The sequence below is a fragment of the Mustela nigripes genome, chromosome 1 (genome assembly GCF_022355385.1).
Source record: "Mustela nigripes isolate SB6536 chromosome 1, MUSNIG.SB6536, whole genome shotgun sequence".
Taxonomy (NCBI): Eukaryota; Metazoa; Chordata; class Mammalia; order Carnivora; family Mustelidae; genus Mustela; species Mustela nigripes.
Genome location: NC_081557.1, coordinates 181,874,563 through 181,893,346, shown reverse-complemented (window position 1 = coordinate 181,893,346; position 18,784 = coordinate 181,874,563). Strand labels below are relative to the sequence as shown.

The window sequence follows — 18,784 nt, the reverse complement described above, 5'->3', positions numbered from 1 at the left end:
TTTTAAAAATTCCCACATAGCATGTATAAGTATTTATATTGCTTATTATGAAATAGTAACCAAGATTAAGAGAAAAAAACCTTAAGTCGGGATTTATATGGAGGCAAATATATAGAGAGATCATATAACTAAAATAGAGAAAGATAAAATATTTACCTATAAAATGAATAAAAAGAAAATACACAGAAATAGAACAGTTTTTTTTTTTTTTTAATGGTTGATGCCCCTACTCAATCTTTTTTGATTTGGAGGCAGAATATATAGCTTTGTGTGACTGTGGTAATTCTCCTCCAGGCTGTATTCTTAGAAGTGGAGGTGTGCTATAATTTCCTACTGAAGACTCATGCATAAACAGATACATTCAATAAAAATGGATGGTTTCACTACTCTGGAGTCTGAAGGTACTATGTTAGTACCCAACATTCAAGTGATAAATATTGACCCTACCTTTAAGAAGCTTCCAGCCTCTCAGAAGGGAAAGGTACATAAAATTAATGACTATTTTACTGTAAATGCTGGAGTTGATACCTCACAAAGCACCTTGGCATCACCAAGGAGGAAATAACTAATGGCTGTAAAGAACCAGGGCTGCCTTCACAGGGAGGGCTGATGGTCCAGCTGTCTCCGATTGCTGGCTACTCTGTGCTGTGCTGAGAAACCTTCAGATGTGGAAGTCGCATAGAGTCTGCAGTTGCATAAAGACTGCAGACTAACTAGCAGAAACCACTTTGCCCTTGGATGTATCTGATATGCACCAAACACTAAAAGTATATAGAGAGAACAGACTTCAAGCAAGTCTAAACTGCCTGAAAGAATTGCTTCAGAGTCAGAAGTTGGAAGGACAAAACCAAACCCCGTCCCCCATGATGTTATGGAATTTGGGACACCTCCCTCACCTGACTCTCCTAGTCCAAACCCAAATTTGGGGTCTGAAGGAGAGGTGGTTTCCTAGTTTGGAGGCTAAGAAGTTGAAGGCTTTGATCCTTAGATCTTTTATAATCTCTTCTGAAGATAGCTGATTCAGGAACATTCTTGATTTAATTTTGGGTAGCAAGGAGACTATGGGTGTCTAAGCATTACGTGTCCTCGAGTAGGCACTAAAATAATTGACATGATCTTAGATTTGAGAAACATGGAATGAACACGACAAAAATTATTATCATGAAGTTTACATTCTAATGGTGGGAAGCCACAAAGAAGAAAAATCTATATTGCATTATACATAGCGGTATGGGAAAATACAGCAGGGAAGGTAGACAGATAGAAAGTGCTGGGAAGGAGGGTAACTTTAAATCAGGAGGTCAAGTAGGAATTCAAGAAACAGCGGACATTTAAGCAATCACCTGTTGAAGGCGAGGGGGTGAACCCAGTGGATATTAGGGGAAAGGTAGTTCTTGGCAGGGAGAACAAGGAATGTGCCTGCCAGGTTCATGGAGCAGCAGTGAGGACAGGACACAGGGCAGAGCGAGCAGAAGGAAGAACAGTGAGAAGTCAGAGAAGTGGAGGTGACGCCTTGTGGGCCCCTCTGTGGAGTTCTACTTTCACTCTGAGTGTTCTGTGCAGAGAGGTGTCATGAAATTGTTAAAGATTCACAATAGCTCCTATATTGATAATAGACGGGGAGGAGGCGCAAGAGGAGAAGAACAGAGGCTATTAGGTTATTGCGTCTACGGGATGAGCATGGCTTGATCACTTCAGAGCTGCTAAGCACCTTGCCCAGGTTCACATAACTAGTAAACGTGGAAGCAGGATATGACACAGAGACAGATTTCAGCCATGACTGGACGTTCTCTGAAATTGTGTACGTGAATAAAGTCAGGACACAAACACTAAAATTCCCATTTTGAAAAAGTTATCAAAAAGGTACATTTACTTCACCTTTGCTGCTGTCGTTGAACTGGGAAGCCTGTAGGCTCTTGGGCCCATGAAGGGCTCTCCTTTCTGGTATACTTTCAAAATGTCTACAGAATGTTCTGATAAATTGGATACAGGTTGGGAGGGAAAGAGGAATCAAATATGTCAACTCTAAGATTTATAACATGGAGCATGAAAGGTGCCATTGAATGTAATGGGGAAGACAAGTTTTATGTGGAAGACCAGGAAATGGGTTTTATACCCAGTGGAGAAAGAGATGCATCCAAATAGAGATGACAAGTGCATGATTAATACTGGAGTGAGGCTGCTTCATTCTGTGTGCCCTAGACAAAGTGATGGTTAAATTGTTGAATATTTCAAATATTATTTTTCATTATATCTATAAGGAGGTATTGCAGTTGTGGTACATAATGTGTATATCCAGGTTTCTTTTTATGAAAAAGATATTTTGATCATGTAAAATTCCTTTTCTCAAGGGTCTTCAGTGGCCCCTTATGGCCTATGCAATAAAGTCAGAATTTTTGGCTATGAAGTGTAAAGCCTTTCACAATTTGATCCAAATCAATGTTAGATGAGCTCTACTTGGGTTATATTGGGCTTGTTAGAATCCTTCATACTTGGGTCTGTCCACCTCCATTCTGTTTATGTTGCACACATTATAGCAGTGTATCTCAGCTTCCACCACCTATCAAAATCCTACCCACCGTTCAAGGCCCAGCTGAAACTGAAGCTCCTTCCATAACAATGAAGGCTGAGAATGAGCTCTCTTTCCTCTGAATTCTCACAGACAGGTGTGTGCGCACACACACATATGTGTATATACATTAATTTCATTAGAAGCAGGGACCTTTGCTTATTTCCCTTTGGCATCCACTCAGAGTCAAGTGAAATCTAAATGATAGATAGCCCTTCTTTTTCTCGTATTATTTGTACAACAAATCGATATCCCAATCTTTAAGATATTATTATTAATATCTAAATATTAATTAATAATCAATATTAATTATTGATTGGTCATTAATTAATTATTTAATTAATTGTTTGGTTGACAATAATAATAAATAGATATTATTATTGATATCTAAACGTTTGTATGTTTTACCAAAGATACCAAGGAGGACACAATTGTGCCCCAAAGAGGAGGACACTATTACAATTGTCATTTTACAAATGAGGAAGTTGAGGGGTGCCTGGATGGCTCAGTCTGTTAAACATTTGCCTTCGGCTCAGGTCATGATCCTGGGGTCCTGGGATTGAGTCGCACATCAGGGTCCTTGCTCAGTGGGGAGCCTACTTGTGCCCTTTGTCTCTTTCTATTTTACTCTCTAACAAATATATAAAATCTTTTTAAAAAATTAAAAAAAAAAAAAAAGCAACAAGTGGAAGTTGAGCCTCAGAGGCCTTAAGGATCATGCCCAAAATCACAAGTGGTGAATGGTAAAGCCAAGTTATGGGTGCAAATGAGCTGACTCCAGTCAGACCTTTGCATTCCCTGTTGATGCTCTCAGTCCTTCCTGGATAGTACACTCACTTAAAAATTTGTGCCAACAGGTTCAGGAAGCAAAATAGGGTTTCAACCTTCATTCTAAAAGGATAATTAAAAGAAAAATGTTTATTTTACCTGACAAAGAATGCCTCCAAGCATTTATAGAAATGTGATGATCTCTCTTAGAATAGTTTTGAGAGAATTATCATCAACTCACATGAGAGTTGCAAGCCAGTGACTGGTGGTTCCTTGGTCCTTTCTTCACCATATCTCTTTTTGTAAATTATTTTCCTCTATGTAATATTTTAGTCACTTGAGAAATGAGGACTCTTCAGATTCCAATTAGAAACATAGAATGACATGTCTTTTCCTCTGAGGGTTATTGCAGCCAGTAGGACTTGTCAGGAAACAAAGTCTGGCCACAAGCCAGACTCTGACACGGTGCATGTGAGAAGGCTGGAGGTGAGGTAAGGAGGGCATGTGTAACAGCCTATATCTAGCTTATTTCTCAGGCTGGCATAGTGCAAGTTCCTTTTTTCTCAAACCAAACTGGGGGCTCTCCGGAAGAGCCGTTGTTAATTCATAAGTTACCACACTGTTCTCTGGAGCTAACTGAAAAATCCGTTTGCTGTTAAACTGCATAGCAGAAGAGGCAAAGGAATTGTGATGAAAAATGCAAAGGTAGAGGACTTCCACTCCATAGAGCCATCATGCCATGTTGTGCTATAACGATGAGTGTGCATTGGGAGAACTATACAAAGGAGACCCAAAAGCCACCAAGGCCAAGGACGGTACTTTCTGGCAAGAAATGTCCTTTCCAACCACCCCTCTAGGCTAATGTTAGCATATCCACTGGTTTTATTATTACCAAGTACACAGATGAGGCTGAAGTGAACCTTGAACAATATGCGTATAACTGTTATAGGGGAGGAGGATTGGGAAAAAATATTTTCACATTACAGTTTGTTTTCTTCATTTTTGATGAGCAGGTTTTAGTGTTAATGAAGTGTCAGTCTCCAGGGAATCTCTGCTTATATCCCTTAAAATCAGATCATATGTGAAATCTGAACAATTTGATTCCCACCTGCATTTTTGGATATTGCCTTAAGGAAACATCACTCTATTTCACTAGAGTGCACACCTAGGACAGACCAAGAAACCAGGAGAAAACAAAACCATGTACATATACATACAGACAGCAAAAAATCTATAAATTTGGCATGTAGATATACATCAATTAATTCATTCAGCAGAATGTGTTGAACACATGCTGTGTGTCACGGTGCTGTCACGGTGAAGCAACCATGCAACCATGCAAATAAACTATTTTAAATACTAAGTAAGGGTTCTGCTTGGTTGGTAAAAGGAGGTCAAATAATATCATGGGCAAGAGAAGCATTAGCCAGGTTTTCCAGGTCAATTAGTTGGAGTGGGCCCAGAGGAGGGAATGTTCGGGGTAGAGAAAGCAACATGTATTAGACATATGGCTTATTTCAGGAAATGAAGGGGATTCAGGATGGCTGGAGCACAGGAAGAGCTGGGAAGTGATGGAAGATATGAAAGAGAAAAAGGACAGCCGAATTTGGGGCACCCACTATTCTCTTTTAAAGAGTTTGAATTTCGGGAGTTTTAGGATTTACCCCACATATAAGAGCCCATCCCATAGGAAGGTGTAAATGAAAATGTAAATTAAGTGATTGACTATAAATTCTTTCTTTTGCTTTCTATATTCTTGGCTGGTTTTTTGCTCCCTCTCCTCCAAGCCCAGAATGAGGTCTTCTGCTCTACCATGACACATTTGTGTAGCTCCAAGCATCCATCTTTTCATGCTTTTATCTCCATGACCCAGGATTCCATGACCTCAATGTCCAGTAAAAGGATACGTCAACTAGTTAACACTAAGATATTAGTGGTAAAATGACAACAACAACAAAAACAAAACAAAACATTGAACTGCAAATGAATCATGGAGAAAATCTGGACTTGATCTATGGAAAAGATAGTCTTAAACTTGAGAACCGAGTTTAAGCTTTCTGCCAATATAAAAGATAAGCTTTGCAAACAATAGCCAGGTTTTGTTGTAATGGATTTTCGCTTTTAGTTCCATAGGAATTAGTAGCACTTACAGAATTGTGAATGACTCATTAAGTACAACATGGCTCAGTGCACAGTTAGAAGGCATTGCCAGAAAATCTCGCCTTAAGGGAAGCAAGTAACAGAGTTGTCAAAAAGTCAACAGTTACCTAATTCTCTGGGAAATACAATGAAGTTATAGAAGTTTGGCTACTGAGGCAAGACTTGGTTTGCCCAGGTTTTCTGTGGTAACTTCCTCCTCCAGTGGGAGAAACTGCCGGTAAAGGAAGAATGACAATTTACTTACCATAGGCAAGGCTAATAGGCCTGTCTTAGTCACAGCCTGCCTCCTTGAGACATCCTGGGAAATCCCTATCTAGAAGAGAAGAAAAGTTAAAATCACAGATGCTGTGCCGATGACCTTATTCTGCGTAAATCGTATACAGATTCACTTCTCTTCATTTTTAATGAAAACTATGACTGTTATTTTCTGTCATGAGTTAACTTTGTAGTCTTTTTAAAATTGTACATATTTGGTCTCACTTTAAAAAATACACAGGAAACATTTTCTTTCTCTTTATCTCTCTGTCTTCCAAGACCTCAGGAAAAACAGCTTCCACGGCACATCTTGCACAGGGAACAACTAGAATGAGTGCTGCAGAAGGTTCTATGGAGCATGCAGAGGTAAGAACACATTTCTAGGGGATGAGTTGTCCATCTCTAGCATCAACTGCATTTCCTATGGTTCATGAGCCAAGGATGAATAAGAGTAGAAATGGCTAGTTTGTTTTCTTTAGGTACTATCTGCTACATATTTTTAATCAATGTTATTTAACAAAGGAAAAGTATCTGGGTGATCCTAGCATTTCCTTTGGTCCCTCTGAGCTACATTTCTTCTTGTACTGGTTTACAAAGTCCTTTCAGTGGTCTCCTGGGGGCTCCATATTTTACCCTTGCTTTAGAGAAACTTGGTTCAATGTAAAATTTAAAAAAACAATATTCGTGTAGTTGGAAATAAAAGAGTATGTATGTACAATTAATACCATAATTTTGTTGGGTTACTGGTTACTGTAACAGAGACTTACTACATGAATGAATGAGTGAAAGTGCTCTCTTAAAGTTCTTTTTAGAACTTTTTAGAATTTTGGTTCTTTTTAGTTCTTTAGAACTTTTTAGAACTAGTTTTTTAGAAGAACTTTTAGAACTTTAGAACTTTACTACTAGTGTAGAATCAAACCAAGTGATTTAGACATTTAGATACTTAATTTAGCAGTGTCAGAATTTGAGTATCTTAGAAGCTCTTTTGGGTGTTATGGTAAATGAGAGAGAAATGCCCAGATACTTTAAGCACAGATTACACTAGACAAGGAATAATTGTTTTGTAAGTGGGCCCTTAGTAGAAGCAATGACTGAAAATCTTTGTATTTATTGAAACATCAGATACCTTCGTAAGTAACTGGAAAGCAAAGCAAATACAAATGGAAATTTCTCCCAAAATTTTGTGTTTGATTGACTTTGCTTTGTTTTAATACATTCCTGAGACATATGAACCATGGTAACATGTTGATTAATTTCCAGAGAAACCTCTGGTGATATATTTATGGCATGTAAGAAATTCTTATTACTGTGCTTTCTCTCTCTCTTTTACAGATTTAGGATCTAGTTTTTCAGTAACTCTTATTTATAAAATAAAAACTAAAGTCCAAATGTTTTATAATTTCTTTGCAGAGAAAATTATATATGACAAAAAAATACACACTATATAATTACTTTTAATCTGGATTCCCAGAAGCCTGGGTCATACAAATGTTTGCTGGTGGCGGAAGTTTGTTTTTTTTGTCTATATCACAAATAGAGAGGAGATTTTTTGAGGACCCCAGATCTATGCCTCCAGGCATAGTCTGGAACAGGAGAAACTTGAACTTTAGTATGAATCACTATAACCTCTGAAATTTATTAAAAATAGAAATGGGAGGGACGCCTGGGTGGCTCAGTTGGTTGGACAACTGCCTTCGGCTCAGGTCATGATCCCGGAGTCCCGAGATCGAGTCCCGCATCGGGCTGCCGGCTCCAGGGGAGTCTGCTTCTCCCTCTGACCTTCTCCTCACTCATGCTCTCTCTCCCTGTCTCTCTCAAATAAATAAATAAAATCTTTTAAAAAAAATAATAAAAAATAAATAAATAAAAATAGAAATGGGATAAGTAGCCTGAGCACAGAGGATTTTTAGGGCAGTGAAACTATTCTGTATGATACTGTAACATCATTATACATTTGTTCACATTGACAGAATGGGTAACACCAAGAATGAACCCTGATGTAACCTATGAATTTTGGTGATGTGTCAGTAGAAGTTTGTCAATTGTAAGAAAAACACTGCTCTGGTGGGAGTTGTTGATAATGTGTGCATAGGTATGGGAGCAGCAAGCATATGGGAAATCTCTTTACCTTCTACTAGATTTTGCTGTGAACCTGAAAATTCTCTAAAAACTAGTTTATTAAGAAGGAAATGGAGTGCTATACTCCCTTTTCAGAAATTCTGTTTCAGTGTTCATGATGCCCTATGTTTAGCAAGCTCCTGACAGTGACTTTTATCTGTTCTTGTACTAAGCACCACTGCTTTGGAATCTGGTCTCACTGACTGTCTGCTTTGCCGAGTTTAGGATACCCTAAATACAGTTTACTCACGGCACTTTCCAAATCAAATGTACCTAATAGTCTGTTCTGAAGCGGAAAGAGTCTAGACTCCCTAAAAAAGGGAAAGCCCAGTTATAAGACCAATGTATTGTCACCTGGATTTTGATGTTCCTTTTGGAACTCCGCCAAATCAGCTTCTTGAGGTCAGACGCAAGCATAGTAATTCTAAACTTAATGACCCCCTGAAGAATATCTCTTTTTAAATGTGGCCCTAATTGTTCATGGGTCTGAATAAAAAGAAGCTAAGAAAACTAAGAACAGTATCTATAGAGATATAAAGTATCATCTAGCCCTAAAACATCGAGTGAGATACAGATAAGTAGAGAAAAGATAGAAAAAGTTTTGTAAATCATGTCTAATGAAAAAAATCCTGGAAGTCCCATGATGATTGTAAAAGAACATGTCCTATAAATATTTTTGGCAAAGGCTGACACATGTTGAAAATATTTAATTGTTCATGAATATCTGTAATCAATTTCCAAAACTACTGAGCCTAAAACTGAATAGCAGACTTTGGACTATCATCATCACCAGATTCGTTGTATTGTTTATATGACTTGGAGATGAGATGGTAACAAGACTATTGAGTTAGTATAGAGAAAACAGCACTTAAGTGAACTTTGTTGGTGGTCCATTTAGACAGATGGCACACAGTTTCCAGAGCTTTTGTTCTTTCTTTAAATAAATATCCCAGTGCTAGGTGGGTGGGGGAGAGCTGAAAAGAAAGGTGGTTAACTTTTTTGCTGTGCCAATGATTTATTATGTATCTCAACTTATAACCTATTGGCTTTATTCAAAAGGCTGGTGAGAATTGCAAAATATCGGATAATCTATGGCAACCTCTCTATAACATAATTGTATGATGGACACTGAGGTAGCTAATTCATTATAGTCTCAGAATCAGTTTGCTGCCTTTTAGTTATGTGTATTGGTCTTTTTTTCTTGATGATTCTATCATTCCTCTGACTTTTGCTGGGGTTACTCTTCAGATATGGACACATCTACAGAAATGACTTTTTAGAAATATGTATTACTTACTATAAATATCCAGTGCTCGCTTCAGCAGCACATATACTTAATATAAATATCCAAAATGTGTCCATGAAACCTACCTGATTTCTATAAGAATTATTATTATTTTTGTTTGGAAAGGGGTTGAAATAAAAACTCATGAAATCCTAATTTCTTAGGATCTGTACTTTGACATAGATACATTTGTAATTTATTAGAGAATTATTTTGTCAATTACTTCATATAAAGGAACCTGAAACATAATATAAACAGGTCTCTATGATGGACTATGGTGTGAGGGATGGTACCTCTAGAATAAGATATTTTTATGAATCACCACAGGAGAGCTGGGCAAATGCATGGAGTTTGTGAAGGATAACATTTCCCCAACTTATGTTGTAGACTATTTTGTTTCACTCTTTTTTCTTTTCTTTCTTTTTTTTTTTTTTTGTTTTTTTTAGTATGATCAATCATCAAGCAGAAAGAACTTGACAAATTCTCTTGAACAAAAGATAAGGTGTTTGGAAAAACAGAGAAAAGAGGTAATTTAGAAATATTAGTTGAAGCAACATGTAACATGCTTTAATGCTAAGAATAAAATAGAATGTATATCTAGAGTCTTTTATTTTTGTTATTAGATCACAATAGTTCTAGGATATTGAAAAATGTTATTTTGAGAGCGAGTGCTTTTTTCTTAATCACTTTTATTTCTCTTACTCACTCTCTCAGTTTTTGTGTAGAAGAGTGAAAAATGACAGTCATAAATCCCATTATTATAATCTTAATTTTCTCAAAACTTAAATGTTTCATCCACATGGACTATGTGAGCTTATTAACTATGCCATTATGCCTTGCAACCTGACACACTTTGAGACTCAAACTGTCACAGGCTTTAAGTGTAATTGATTTAGGTTCTATGACTTTATGAGCTGGGCATCCAACCACATAGGGGTTAAGGAGCAATATCATGAAAAAAAAAATGTTTCTTTCTAAAATGCCATTAGGGATGTAATGGATGCTATTTTGAGTTCTGTTTTTCTCAGTTTAATGAATGTTAGAAACTCTTTATTCTTCTTGACAGAGAAGTGAAAAGTATGACAATTTTAACCCTGTGTATGTTGTCAATTTTTAAATTACTTTTCTAAACAATTCGACATGTTATATGCTTCATGTCTTCTCTGTGGTTCCCTCTACTCCTTGTTGATACTACATAAAATATTGAACCCTTCTGGAAAATTACTGAACGATAGCAGAGTAATGTTACCATAGCATAGAAATGTTAATCCTTAAAATGCCAACAGATCAAATATCCTTATAGAGTAATATTATATAGTCCATACTAAAAACCCATATCTATTTCCAGCATAAGATTTACCTAGTGATTGCCTGTCAGGATTAGGTATTTTGTTTTATAACTGGGAGAATATCTGCTTCTTTTTAGTCATTGTGACTATCCTCTTGATCTCTGTCCCATATTGACAGTGTTGGATTTCTCTTAATGTAGGAAATTACAGACTTCCCTTACAAGAAAACTAAAACACAGGTCATAGTGTTTTTTCTTCCTTTTATCTAGCATATAATTTTAAAGCTTCCAAATTGCAGCCTAAATTATTTCTAAATATTGTCTTACAGTAAAACTATTATTCCTTGAAAATCTGTACTTTGAAAAAGGTGATATTATCCATTCACTGAGTATACTTTACAAATCATGTGTTGATTTTAAAAAGCACAATATTGCAAGCACATGTGATCAGTTAATATAAATTGGAATTTGTTAACATAAATTCTGCTTTTTAAAAGCTAAAAGAAATATTTCATTGTAATAATCAATGTAATATGGAAAGGTTTGAAAAAAGACCCTTTATATATTAATAAATTTTACAGAAAACCATCAATGCTCTCACATATTTTTCCTGGATTTTAATTGGGCTAAACAAAGAAAATTCAAATAACTAAGCAAAGTGGAAAGTTGCTAATAAGTGGTTCAGCTGACAAGTCAAGATAGACAGAAGACTTAATAGTTTTTCATACATGAGCCACTTGTGAAAACAGGAAAAGTGTGCTCATTTAAGTCATCGCAGCCCTACCAGTACTTGGTGAAAGGAATACTGTCTTCACCCATGGCTTGCAAGATCTTAGTACCCCCAAAAAAGGGATTTTATTTTGGCCAAATTTCCAAATGGGCAAAAATCCATATTGATTAGCTAAATTTTAATAATTTCAGCTCCTGGAAGTCAACCAGCAATGGGATCAGCAATTCAGAAGTATGAAGGAGCTATATGAAAGAAAGGTAAACACCTCCCTGTTTAGTATTGTTTAAATCAATAAGCACTGGGACCAAATCTATGAAGATTCTCACTGATTTCAGCTGAAGGAGATTCGTGACCAGCCAACTGTTGAATAATGATGGGGGCGGGGGGAAGGTGCTGAGTGTATTATTGGCCTCTTGGTACCGAAGATTAATGAAGGATATCAGTGAATTCTCTTGCGCAAGGCAATACAAAAAACAAAGTACTAAAAATAGCCTCTCGAGGGGTCTCTAGAGTTCTTATGCACACATTTATCATAGCTCACAGAATATCGTAGCAGGAATGAACACAGAAGGTTATAGGTGCGGTGACAGATGGTTTAAGGTTCATACTGTTTTTCGCAAGGCTAGTTCTCGACTTCTTTAATTAGATAGCATAAGCTCTTTCCACAGATAGAGAAATAAACAACGGTAACAGTGGAAGTGTGAGGGGAAGTGGTGCATTCCCTTTCCCCCCTAAAGTATGTTCTCTGTCAAAGAATCTTTAGTTTGGGTGAGAAATTTTGGGAGGGATCAACTTATCATTTTAAATTATTTCACGTTCAAAAAGAGGGAAAGGGAGAAAGTAAATTTCCCTGAATAATTCAGAATTAAGAAACCGGACCACGATGAGTAACATAGCAGTATTGCTCTTCTCCATTTTGATAGGCATAAGTATTAAATTTAGTTAGTGCACGATTATGTTCCACGACATGAGGCCACGGTCAGGTCACCTTATTAGAGTCAGTCTGGGACAGCTTTTGTGTCCCCAGATTTTAAAGAACAGGATCCCAGAGAAAATGTCTAAGCTGCTCAGGAAGAATGGCACGCAGGTTTATGAAGACCGGGGGTTAACAACGGGCATCTTTGATGAAGCACCCTTTCCTAAAGCTTCTCAACTGGACCGGCGTCACTCCGAGGGCTGATTCGGCCTTTCGTAGGGGGGGTCCAACATTGCACGTGACTGATGAGTTAAAAGCCATTGTTTTTCTCTGGTGTAGACATATTCACTTACCCCCTATCCCTCCATGCCGCCCTTTTCTAGTCAGGAAAGGGCCCATGTTGAGAGTAAGGAATAGAATGACAGGCCCAGAAGTGTCCCCTCACCCCGTCTAAGGTCCAAATCTTTATTCCCTCGGAAGTGGTGTGGTTTGGAGAAAAGAGGGAAGGGGCTGAAGTCTGTTGCAGGGGTTTGTTTTTCCCCCGGAGAGGAAGTCCTTTTTTTAGATGCACTTGTCCTGATCTCTGCGAAGGGGGGGGGGGGGGGGGGGGGGGGAGAAGAGCTTCTCCCCTTAGGGGCCCGCCCAGGAGGGGGGCGTGTCTGTCCCCAAGTGCCCTCGGTGGGAATAAATCCGGGCGGGGGGAGGAGGGTGTGAGTTTCAGAAGCGGTTTCAGAAGCGGTTTGTGCGACGCTCTGTGAACGACTTCCTCAGGTCGCGGAGCTGAAAACGAAACTGGACGCCGCCGAAAGATTTCTCAGCGCGCAGGAGGAGGAGCGGCAACAGAGTCAGAGAGCGAGCGACAGGCGGCTCGAGCTGAGCCGCGAGCGGCTGCAGCGCCAGGAGGTGGGCGGGGCTCGCCGAGCGGACCTCCCCCGCGCCGCGGCCGGGAGTAGCCGGACCCCACACCTGTGTGCGAGGGCGGGGGGCTTGTGCGGGTCCCCAGAGGCGCAGAGCCGGGCAGTTCTCCGCAATCCGAACCCGGGACGGGCCCCGCTCGCTTCCTCCTTTGTTGACCAAATGGGCTTGCGGTCCTGTGTCGGTAGAGCACAGATCTACCGGCAGAGAGAACTGATCTGAGATTTGGAGCTGTCTTTCTAGCGCATTTCAGCCTAGAAGATGAATTTCGCTCTTTCGATTTTACTCACATATATTATTATTAGTGTTAATACTAATAGGACAGTACCTTGTATTTGTACAGCTGCTTTTCAGCTTACAGAGTTTTACAAATAAACATGGCTTTTATCATAAAATTTAGGACGTTTTAAAAAGCGGCCTCACCTTCATTATCTCACTTAACAAGCTCTTCTCATCCCTGAGGAAAATATTATTTTTGCATTTTAAAGACAAAAGAGCTGAGATGTGAAGAGGATGCGTGACTTGCCAACCTTGCCAGCCCAGTACTTGGGAAAATGGGAGTTGGACCCCGTCTCCAGATTCTAATTCTCCATTAATTCCTGCAGAGTGCAAGGCGGTGGTCATGAAGGCGAAAAGTTTCTCCTAAAATACTCTTGGTTTTGAGGCTAGTGGATATTGTAGAAAATGGGAGAAAAACCTTAAGTTCTAATGGACTCTCATTTTTTAATGTATGTTCACAAAAAACAAGAACTGTAAATATTCTAAGGTGAAGTCTTGTGACTGATTCTGTAAGGCATTGGCTGTATTTTAACAAATGCACCAATCTTAACGCAGTGCCTATAATCAGTGCAGACATTCCTCGGTGTAGGTTTCCTATTTGGGGAAGGGTGTCTCCGTCTCAGTGAGAAGAAAACGAAGTTTAGCAAGTCCTTCTGGTCCTGGAGCAATACCTTCCTTTTCCATTTAGACCCTGACCAACCGGGAATCGTGACAATTGTTCCTTCATGCAGTTGGAACCATATTCTAGTGAAGTCCTTTTCTTCTAAATTATGCCAAGTTAGAAAATGATTGATTCATTCTCTAAGCGTATATGAGCTCATTCTAGTTAAAGCAAATAGAAAGGTTTTCACTAAAAACAAATAAACAAACAAAAAGAATAACCTAAAGTAGATATCTTAAATCTCATTATTATATTGGGAGATATTAATAACTAAAAGAGCATACTTTAACCTGTGTATTAGCTATCTTCTCATCTTGAGAAGAAATATTTATTTTATTAGGTTAAAATCTGAATGCCATTAAGAATCTAATTCACTCCAGAAAAAGTTTACTATCTAAAATACAAATTAAGAATTAGAAGACAGATGTTGTCTGAATCCAGAGCTGGCTAGTGTCAAAGCAACAAACCTTACTTCAGTTGTTTAAACCACAGGACATCTTGAAGGTTATCTGGAACACGGAGGAGTGATGGCAGTTGGACTAATTGATCTCTACCTTTTTTTGTCTTTTTTTTAAACCTCTACCTTTTAAAAGTAATAATCACAATAATACAGTGCTCTGTAGTGAAGGCTCTCATTGGCGTGAATTTGTATCCTCTTCTCCCCCTTTTCAGAATGATGCAGGCAGGATTGGGTTTTGAGATATTTTGTGTTTTTGTTGCAATGATTTTTTTATCTTTTTTGGAGTTTAATTACTTTCACTAAGTCGCTTAACTATCATTTTGTAATAGTACATGGGAACTAGCTTATTCTGTGGACCCATTTGACCCTTGAAAATGAGGATTGGGCATTTTGAGCTTTTTTGGCATCATAAAACTTAACAGCACTGAGTAATAAAGAAAGATTTTCTCAATCCAAACCCTGTCCTCGACCCAAAGAATATTGCTTAAATGGATCAATTAAATGAAGATCTAGCAGATTTTCAGATTTTCAGTTGTATTTCAGAAGTATTCCTACAATATTATGTCCTCTGAATTTTATTGATTTCAATTTTTTTTCTTTCTGTTTACTTCAGAAGGAAAAGGAGAGCCTACGCGAAGAATTACATGAATTGAAGAAAGAAAATAAGTTCTTGAAGGAAAAAAATGCTCTTGTGAACAAGAAGAAGGAACATTATGAGTGTGAAATAAAACGCCTCAATAAGGTATTAACTGGGACAAGCTGGGGAGATGGAAGGAGAGGTCCCTGTATAAAGAGCACATTCGTACCTGAGAGTCACAAAAAAATCCGAGCTGCAGTGTTGTTCCCAGTCCTGGGAGCTTGCACAGAACTTCTCTGTAATTTTCTCAGTCACTCCTGTCTGCATCTTTCAGCCATACTTGACTAAGGAGGCTTTAAGGAATTAGTGTCCCTACAAAGAATCGCCATGAAAAAGAGAAACAAGGAGAAATTTTAGAAGACAGAAAGAACTTTTTTTTTTTTTTTTAGTTCAAAGAACCATATTAAGCGAGTGTGTTTTGTGAACAATAGCATACCTCTTGGTCAACCGCAAAAGTTTCCTGAGGAAACAGGCTGCTCTTTAAAATCATCACTATGGAACTGGCTGTGATGCAGACTCTATGGAATCATGCTAAATACCAGACCCAAGGCTGAGATGGTGGCTTTCCTGATAAGAAGCCTAAAACTCACTTTTTTTTTTTTTTTTAAGATTTTATTTATTTATTTGACAGAGAAAGAGATCACAAGTAGTCAGAAGCAGGCAGAGAGAGAGGGGGAAGCAGGCTCCCCGCTGAGCAGAGAGCCCGACGAGTCGGGGCTGGATCCCAGGATCCTGAAGTCATGACCCGACCCAAAGGCTGAGGCTTAAACCACCAAGCCACCCAGGCGCCCCCTAAAACTCACTTTTAATTGGGGTGTGGGGTCCCGATGGGGGCCGGGGGCTGGAGGGGCAAGTCTGTTAGAAAAACACAAGTGGTTAAATGCCTTTGCTTCAACTTAGCTATTTCAAGGGGCTACCTGTGAATTGCTTACCAAAGGATGACTAGGGAGAGTTTGTGCATTTGTGTGTCTGTGTGTCTTCGAGAGCTAACAGCTTCATTTTCCTGGGAAAGGGATTGCTGACTTGCTCAAGAAAACAAATCCTTTGCTGTTGATTTTTCAGAGAGCCACATCAGATGTGGACCATGGGAATACTTTTAGTACATGTTTGAGTCAAGATATTCATCTCTGAAGTTAGTGATTTCATTTTTTTTAAAGATTTTATTTATTTGACAGAGATTATAAGTAAGCAGAGGGAGGCAGAGAGAGAGGAGGAAGCAGGCTCCCCGCTGAGCAGAAAGCCTGATGCGGGACTCTATCCCAGGACCCTGAGATCATTACCTGAGCTGAAGACAGACACTTAACCGACTCAGCCACCCAGGCACCCAGGCACCCCTCAAGTTAGATATTTCTTAACCAAAATAACAGAAGTTGCCTTCTGTTATTAGGAAGGTTTTTTCAAGCAAATAGGAATGACCAATGTCATTGAAAATGTACCCAGTGCCTGTATTTTGGACTGTGCGTCTTGTGGTTAACTAGTGTTGAGAGGATCTTTTAAAGATCCCCCAAGTGTTAAGTTTGTGCCTGTACAGTTGACAGGATGCTTTACAAATGTGCTGCTATACTTGATCTGCTTGTGAGATCAGTTACTGATCAGAAGATGGGAAAGTAGTGACTAACTTCCTGAACAATGTACTTCTCTATCCTCTAAGAGAGGAAAACGATGTTCAGAGATAAAAATTTAGGGCAAATGAATTTTCCCTTTTATTCTCTGTTGGAAATCCTCCACAGATGAATTAGAGGAACGAACACTGAGATTATATTTGAAATCTTTCCCATTTGTGATATATTGTTTGATAGATTTTCTTCTGTTCTCTAATTCATTTCTGTAAGTGTAAGTGTTGGCACAAGAACATAAATGCTGTAGAAATTAGAACAGCCAAGAACTCTGTTTTTTGCTCATGTCTACATGTACCCTTCATTTTTGTGTATCTGTATCTATAGTCAACAGAAATGTTTTAAAAGTCAGTAAAGAATTTTAACCCTTAGGATTATAATAAAATTGAGAAAGTAAGAACAATTACTTTGAGTAAAATTCAGGCCTTAAACAAATGTCATCTTCTCACTAAGAAGATTTTTCTGGCCATTTTAATTAAAAATACATACCCCACATCTGATATTTCCTATTTTAATGTTTCTTTGTAATTTATTGCTATCTCATGTATGTTCAGTGTCTCCTATTATCAAATTTGTTTCCTGTCTCCCAATCTTAACTGTAAGCTCCATGGAGGAGGAGTTTTGCTGAACTGACTTCTCTATCAGGCTAGTAGGCACAGTACTAGGGCTCATGATACTTATAGTGGCCTATTAATATGTTTAATTTCCCTTAAAATCAGGAGAAAAAATGGACTTCAGGTTGAAAAAAGTTTTCATATTAATATTATTACATTCATCTTTATAAGAATGCAGTTATAAAACATAATTTTAATATGTATTCTTTGAAGACAAGGACTCACAAATATAACAGTCATAGTGTGGCCTAAGCTTTTCTGTTTTTTGTTTTGTTTTGTTTTGTTTTTTACGGCTATAGTCTGACTGCCAGCAACAGGGCCTTGCTCACAGTATGTTCTTAGATATTTATTGAATGGATGAATTAAATAAATAATTTAGCTAGTACATAATACGTTCAATAGCCAAATCTGGCTCTGAGTTTCCTGCTTTAGCAGGCATAATGCATTACTTATGACTAGTGGGAAAAAAAATAAAAATAAAAGGGCACTTCAAGCCAGAAAACATTTTGTCTGCCACATCTATACCATAAGGTGTCATTAAAAAAAACATAGATGTACAATGATAAACTATGAGGTTTTTTCCCTCATTTAATCATGTATTAGGGTCTAATGAAATGTATAAGATATTACTATTCATTTTTACACCGTAGATTTGACTTGGCTTTTCTTTTCTTTTCTTTCCTCTCCTTTCCTTTCCTTTTCTCTTCTTTCCTTACCACTGTAATAAATAGACGTTACTCAAAATGTTGATTTGGGTAGCTGATTGTGCATACCATCCAACACAGCATGGAATTTGGGGCCCAACCTCCTTGCACAAGCAGACCGCCTACTGACCCATTCACTCAGCAGAAATTTGTAGCATGTCAGTTTAGTAATTAACATATGGTTTTCAGAAGTTCACACAACTGTGTGTACTCAATTCAACTTATTTGCTTTGAAGGAAATACCCAAGGGCATTGTTTTCTTTGAGTTCTTAAAGAGAAGCCAGATGTTTAACCAAAGTGAGAGAAATTACCTGAGGCTAGTCAGCCAGTGCCACCCATGGGCAAAATTGATTTGTCCAACATCTCACCGTCATGAGATGGGTAGATCTGTTTAGTTTGCCTGTGCTGATAGTAAATTACTGTCCTAGAGTAGGTTACAGGTGTTTGTTCAAGGAAGTTGGAAAACCCCAAGATGGAATAAATGTTGATTAAACTCACCTTTCGTTTATGACTCATTTGTAAAATTTCTAGGAGCCTGAATAGCATGAAAGGTAGACCAGGAAATTCAAATAAAACAAGACCCACAAAAATAATCTTTTCATAGGGGTAGGATATGAAATCAGCATTTTTGATTTAAGTCTTATTTGGCTCACTCCATCCTAGATTCTCACCATTACAATTAACACATTTTTAAAAATTATAATATGATACTTCCTAAAACTCTGTAGCTTAGCAACAAATTCTAACAAAACATAAATTATTAAATGACATTTGTTGTTTTTTTAAGTTCCTCTCATTTCTCTTACAAT

General features: G+C 38.1%; 1 protein-coding gene across 1 annotated transcript in view; it reads left to right on the top strand.

Annotated features, from left to right (window-relative positions):
- The window catches only part of TNIP3 (TNFAIP3 interacting protein 3), a 113,374-nt gene that overhangs the window by 72,880 nt on the left and 21,710 nt on the right, over positions 1-18,784 (top strand). Inside the window, exons 4-8 of the mRNA XM_059417201.1 lie at positions 6,032-6,118; positions 9,602-9,682; positions 11,365-11,430; positions 12,861-12,992; positions 15,018-15,146. Of these exons, the coding sequence (XP_059273184.1) occupies positions 6,032-6,118; positions 9,602-9,682; positions 11,365-11,430; positions 12,861-12,992; positions 15,018-15,146 (495 nt within the window). The remainder of the gene's footprint in view (positions 1-6,031; positions 6,119-9,601; positions 9,683-11,364; positions 11,431-12,860; positions 12,993-15,017; positions 15,147-18,784) is intronic.